The 5,685-nt window shown below is 40.8% G+C and overlaps 2 protein-coding genes across 2 annotated transcripts; both read right to left on the reverse strand.

Annotated features, from left to right (window-relative positions):
* Positions 1-1,486: 1,486 nt before the first annotated feature.
* Positions 1,487-2,577, reverse strand: LOC109862387 (fatty acid synthase-like). The gene is made up of 3 exons (XM_020442424.1): positions 2,440-2,577; positions 2,098-2,329; positions 1,487-1,989 (listed from the first exon to the last, which is right to left on the reverse strand). The coding sequence occupies exons 1-3, from the start codon at positions 2,575-2,577 to the stop codon at positions 1,487-1,489; spliced, it is 873 nt and encodes a 290-aa protein (XP_020298013.1).
* Positions 2,578-3,045: 468 nt separating this feature from the next.
* LOC109862388 lies at positions 3,046-5,423 on the reverse strand. Its single transcript, XM_020442425.1, has 3 exons — positions 5,208-5,423; positions 3,961-5,106; positions 3,046-3,897 (listed from the first exon to the last, which is right to left on the reverse strand). Exons 1-3 carry the CDS (start codon positions 5,421-5,423, stop codon positions 3,046-3,048), a joined length of 2,214 nt encoding a protein of 737 aa, XP_020298014.1.
* Between the last annotated feature and the right edge of the window lie 262 nt (positions 5,424-5,685).

The raw sequence follows: 5,685 nt of genomic DNA on the forward strand, positions 1-5,685 counted from the left end.
CCCCTGTGACGTCATACCCCCTCCCGTCCGTGTGACGTCACCCCTCCCCCTGTGACGTCATACCCCGCACCCCCCCTCGGAGCTCCTGAATTAGAACCGGCCTAGTATCACTACTATTGTAACTATCTATCTATCTAGTAGAATGGTATATAGGTATTGGTGAAGGTTTCTTCTAGCCTATACAACACCAAAACCAACACGATAACACAAGAGATGTTATGGTGCAGGTGAATTCTTTCACATTGATATATGTGCGGTTCTATGTCTATTTACTTCTAATTAAAAAATTAAAGCACAATATATACCTATTTCAAACCATGTTGAGTCCATTCCAGAAAATATGAACCAAACAGGTTTGTTTTCATTTTTATATGCTTGAAGAGTTTTTACTGTATGTTGATTAGAATCTAGTATAACAAATCCTCTCCACGGATGGCCGTCTATGTTATCCGCATGAATGTCATGCAGTAAACGGATATATTCTACATCTATCGGTTGACTTATGACCTAGAAGCATAACGTTTGAAACAATTGGCACAAATTTAATAGGAGATTGATACTATTGTTAGTAGAATAAACATGTAATATTAATACTTTTGCTACTTACGTCATTTAAGAACGACTTCACCGCTTCCTCGGTGCGTCCAGATAAAGTAACGAGTCTTGGCAAATCATCACTTAATGCATCCTTATTGATCTTCACTTTAGGATTCCATTTTAATAATATATAGATGTCCGTTAGCTCCTCCGAAACCAAACGAACTGATACCTATATGACCAGTTTTAAGTGGCGTTAGTTCGTTTACTACACGTATGGTTCCATTTTTTAAAGACTCTATGTCTTCTCGTGGCGATGTGAAGTTGATGTTTGGTGGAATAAAACCAGTTTCCATTGCTATTATTATCTTGAAAAATGTATAACACTTACTACTAATTGTTATTAATTAAGTTAGTGACATAAATTTATTTTTTATTGCACTTTGCTTTTGATGTAAAATATTTTATTCTCAATTTCTTACCTTAGCGATTTGATTAAGAGGATGCTGAATCGACAAAGAAAGTCAGTCACAAATGCCACTTAGCAGCTACACTGTCGGGTAGCTGGCGCCATCTCTCAAGACTGAGTCGAACAAAAATAAGGATAAATGACATGAAAGAGACAAGGATAGACATATTTGTCTCTCCGGCGCTGAAAGCAAAAAGGAATAGATTATGTATGACGGGTAATAGTACTCCGGCGTTTTTTGCTAAAATTGCACTAATAGTTGGTTTATATTTCCTCTTTTTAAAAGCTTCAAAATCTTCTTCTAAAACATTCAAAATATTCGTTTATGTCTCTAGAATGGCTCGGACAATTTTTGTTGTGATTCGTACTGCCGATTTTGTATACGAAGTGAAAATGTTTGTCTACGTGGTAGCAGTTTAAAAACTTTTTTTCGTATTTCTTGTTAATTTTTCAACGGACCATATTTTAGCATATTTTCTTTTATTCTGGAGAAGCGTTTTTTATTTCGATCAATGGTTGCAGAGTAAGTTGTGATAGCAACAGCAGTGATAAAACAGGAAGGTTCAGCATCCTCTTAAAAGTACTAGATGACTCTGAATGACCTAGATTGGATTTTACAGAACCGATCAGTAACGAAGATTTCTTATCTTTGCATAGAGCATTACAGATTGCGTCAATCTCCTGTGGATCGCCAGCTATCGTACCGGTACCGTGCGCTTCGATATAATCTAAATCTTTTGCTGACATATTACCACATTCTGCGTAAAATTCTGTTAACAAAACTTTTTGAGCGTATTTAGAAGGAAATGTTATTCCTTCGTCTTTATATCCGTCGCTATTTAATTTGATATGTTTACATGTAGCATAGTTGCGTTTTGCATGCTTTGCTTTCTGCAAATATATCGCTGCTATTGTCTCTGAACGACAGTAACCGTTTGCTTTACGATCAAACGGTCTGCATCTTCCAGTTGGTGACAAAACACCTAAGATCAAATATATATTAGATATATAACAATTACGTTCTTAGAAAATAATTATACATATAATTTTTCTACATATATTGAAAAAGTAAGTAATTGTAATAATACTACCGAGGCGAGCAAATTGCAGAGTCATCGGGTAAGTTAAACATAAATTTGTTCCTAGAATTAATGCATCTTCGCATTGACCGGATTTGATGTACGATTGACCAACTGCTATTGCGTGAACGCCTGAACTGCAAGCTGCATCAATTACGACAGATGGTTCTTTGACATCAAGCCAATGAGAAATTAGGTTTGCCGCTATATTTTTTGCACAACCAGTAAGGTTTTTACCATGTACCTTAAATGTGTCGAAATATAAGATACTGTCAGATGAACAATAAGAATCTGATATAATTTTTACTTATAAGTTATATTATTATAAATATTATGCTACATAATATTTTTTACCTGTATGTCTCGATATAGAAGAATTTTTTGAGCTTCGAAATAAGTTACTGCTACAATTATAGCAGTATTCTTTCTTCGTAATATTTTTGGATTAATTCCTGCATCGATCAGCGCTTCGTAAGAATGTTCCAACATCATCCTACTTTGGGAATCTAGTAGATGTGCTGCGACATCGTCGACGTTAAAAACTTCAGCGTCGAATTTATTTATGTTATTTATTATGCCCAAAGATTTTGATACGTCCGAAATTTCTGTGTTAGGTAATACTGTGTCAAGGTAGCTCCGGACATTTGAAATTTGTATTTTTAATAATTGTGCCACATTTTGCTACGTTTGTACCGGTTTGTGCCGCAAATCGCAGCTCAATAATTTAAACTATTTTTCAGAAAATTAAAACAAACGAAATTTTTGCTAGCCCCGCACTTTTCGAATTTTGAAGTATTTTTGATTGTGCTGTATTGTGCTACTTTGTGCCGCAAGCGCGCTAAATATATAAGGCCATATTTGAGAAGATAGATAGATAGATAGATAAAAGTTGAGCGAGGGGCTTATAAGTCCCTTGGTGTCACCTAGATCCATGTGATTTTCTGCGACTCTTGCTGTTGTTTATCGACCAAACTGGTTCAGCCCGGCATTTGCTGCCAGGCTACACAGATGGCTGATCTTATATTTTTTCAGTTTCTCAGGCTCCGAAAACATGGAGCCGAAGTATCTGAACCTCTTGAGTACTAGAGAGAGGCAGCGACACAATATGTGCACGCTGTCCTCTTTTTCCTCACTGCACAATCTACAGCTACTCTCTTCAACTAGGCCTAAGTTGAATAGATGTGCCCTAAAGGCCCAATGCCCTGTGAGAAGTCCGATACACAATCTTTGTTTGTACTTACTCATTGTCAGTAGTTTCTTTGTCCTACCTGGCAATGGCTGGGTCATCAGGGCTTTAGCTTGACGGCAGCTTTTTAATTTTTGCCAAGAGGCTTCGTGCTCTCTCTTCAGCCAGTCCCTGATGTAGTTTTTCCCTACTGCAAAGGGTACTCCAACTTTCTGACAAACTGGTTCTTCTAGGGTACCCAGTTTTGCCAGACTATCAGCAACTTCAGTGCCTTGGATACCTTGATGGCCAGGTACCCAAATTAGCTTGATCTTGTTGTTCTTGCCCAGCTCCTTTAGAGCTTGCATGCAGTCCCAGACCACTGATGATTCAGTGGTGGTCCTAACAAGAGCTCCTATGGCTGCTTTGCTATCTGTGTAGATGTTAATCTTCCTAGCTTTTGTCTCTCTTGAGAGTAGGAGTCTTGCACATTCCAGGATGGCCAGGACTTTCGCTTGAAAGACCGTGGCCAGCGTACCCAGGGGGAAAAACTCCCTGTGATTAGATCCTGGACAATAAATGCCTGCTCCAAAGCGGCCGTTAGCTCCAGATCCGTCAGTGAACCATGCATGTTCACCTGGTTGGATCTGAAGATTTTTATTTTTTCAGTCTGCCCTGGTGGTCAAGTTTATAGAAAACGCCTTGTCCACCTGGTATCTTTTGGATATTCTATCTTGTTTAGAGGTGAAGGGAGGTTTATGAAGAAATTCGAGTCTGGTGTGACCCAACCCGAACTGTCTCCACTCCCCCTGACACCTCAGTCTATATGCTGTGAGTCTGGCAGCACTGACAATTGTCAGGTCCAGAGGTGGGATGCATAGCATCACCTCTAACGCCTCCGTTGGTGTTGTTCTCATAGCCCCTACCGCAGCCCTCAGGTAATTACCTTGTAGGCTTTTCAGTAGGTTCTTTGTCCCTATCTTTTCCACCCTAGGCCACCAGACCACAGCAGCATATGTTAAACTCGGTACTAGTACCGCCTTGTATATCCATAGGGCAGTATTTAACTTAATGCCCCAGGATTTGCTCATAGCTCTTCTACACGCCCAGTAAGAGGCATGGAATTTGGATCTTTTTCTATCGAGATGTGTTTTCCAGTTCAGTTTGGTGTCTAAGTAGATTTCCAGGTACTTAACTGACTGGACGTATTCTATTTCCTTGTGCCAGAGTCTAAGCGACTCAATGGCTTCAGATTTATATTTCCTGGTGAAAATCATGGCCTTGGTCTTTGATGGATTTACCCTGAGACCTTTTAATTGACACCAGTCTTCCGTAATCTTAAGAGCTTTTTCCATAGTCTCCTTAAGTGTTGAAAAAAAGTTACCCCGTACTACAATGGCTACGTCATCAGCGTAGCTAAAGACAAGGAAACTTTTCTTCTGAAGTTTATATAGTAGTTCATCCATCACTAGACACCAGAGCATGTGGAATAAGACTCCCCTCTGCGGACATCTTTTGGCGGGAAAACCATAAACCGTTGAGTCCTCATGACTGGCAGTCAGGGTTTTTCCTGTTAGCATGCTTTGTGTCCAATCTGCTAGTGCAGCTGGAATGTCATACCTGGTCATTGCTTCCTTAATTACATCATATGAGGTGCTATCAAAAGCTCTCTCAATGTCCAGAAAGACGCCCAGAGCATATCCCTTTGCCTCCAACTGAGCCTCGACCCTGCCCACAAAGTGGTGCAATGCAGTGTCCGTGGACCTGCTCTCCCTGTAGGCATACTGGGACGAGGCCAGAGGATATATCAGCAAAGGTCCGTTCTTCAGGAATCGATCGACCAGCCTCTCCAATGTCTTGAGCACAAAGGAGGTAAGGCTGATCGGTCTGAAATGTACACTCGGTGTCGCCTGGGTAGCTCACCAACCGGCAGCATACGTAGAGGAGTCCCCCTCACTTTTAAATCAGGGGAGTGGACCTTGAGCCACTCCGCCGATTCTTCATTGGCGCACACAATAATGAGTGCGTCATCTCTCTCCCAGGAGCCGGTGAAAGTGGGGGCATTGTCATCCCCGGACATGTCGAGGATGAGAGACCTGATCCGTTTCTTGATCTCACTCACTTCATCGGCTCCTATTTTCTTGTCAGGATAGTCCTCATAAGCGAGGGCCATCCTGACAAGTCCTACGGTCGCCTGGGCGTATGACCCCTCATGTCTGGGTCTCTTGCCTTGGCGATTCGCTGATGGACTGGGGGTAGTGTGCTCCGGCTTGGCGCGCTTAAGAGAATGCTGAACCGTCCTGTTATACCGACATTTTAGGAAAAAGAACTAATTTTATTATTTACTGAATCGAATCAAAAACGCTTTTCCAGAAGTAAAGAACATAAAGAAACAGTACTCTGTCTGATACGTAAACCATTGAAAAGAACCAAAA

The sequence above is a fragment of the Pseudomyrmex gracilis genome, unplaced genomic scaffold (assembly GCF_002006095.1).
Source record: "Pseudomyrmex gracilis isolate BER0280 unplaced genomic scaffold, ASM200609v1 scaffold_1710, whole genome shotgun sequence".
Taxonomy (NCBI): domain Eukaryota; kingdom Metazoa; phylum Arthropoda; class Insecta; order Hymenoptera; family Formicidae; genus Pseudomyrmex; species Pseudomyrmex gracilis.

What these genes read in the sequence shown, in the direction of transcription:
- LOC109862388 (XM_020442425.1), bottom strand. Translation starts at nt 5,423, where the DNA reads ATGGCCCTCGCTTATGAGGACTATCCTGACAAGAAAATAGGAGCCGAT. An exon ending in TCCACTCCCCTGATTTAAAA is followed by an intron (nt 5,107 to 5,207) that starts GTGAGGGGGACT and finishes TTTGTGCTCAAG; the next exon opens with ACATTGGAGAGGCTGGTCGA. An exon ending in GAATATCCAAAAGATACCAG is followed by an intron (nt 3,898 to 3,960) that starts GTGGACAAGGCG and finishes AAAAATCTTCAG; the next exon opens with ATCCAACCAGGTGAACATGC.
- LOC109862387 (XM_020442424.1), bottom strand. Translation starts at nt 2,577, where the DNA reads ATGATGTTGGAACATTCTTACGAAGCGCTGATCGATGCAGGAATTAAT. An exon ending in TTCTATATCGAGACATACAG is followed by an intron (nt 2,330 to 2,439) that starts GTAAAAAATATT and finishes GACACATTTAAG; the next exon opens with GTACATGGTAAAAACCTTAC. An exon ending in TCTGCAATTTGCTCGCCTCG is followed by an intron (nt 1,990 to 2,097) that starts GTAGTATTATTA and finishes ATTTGATCTTAG; the next exon opens with GTGTTTTGTCACCAACTGGA.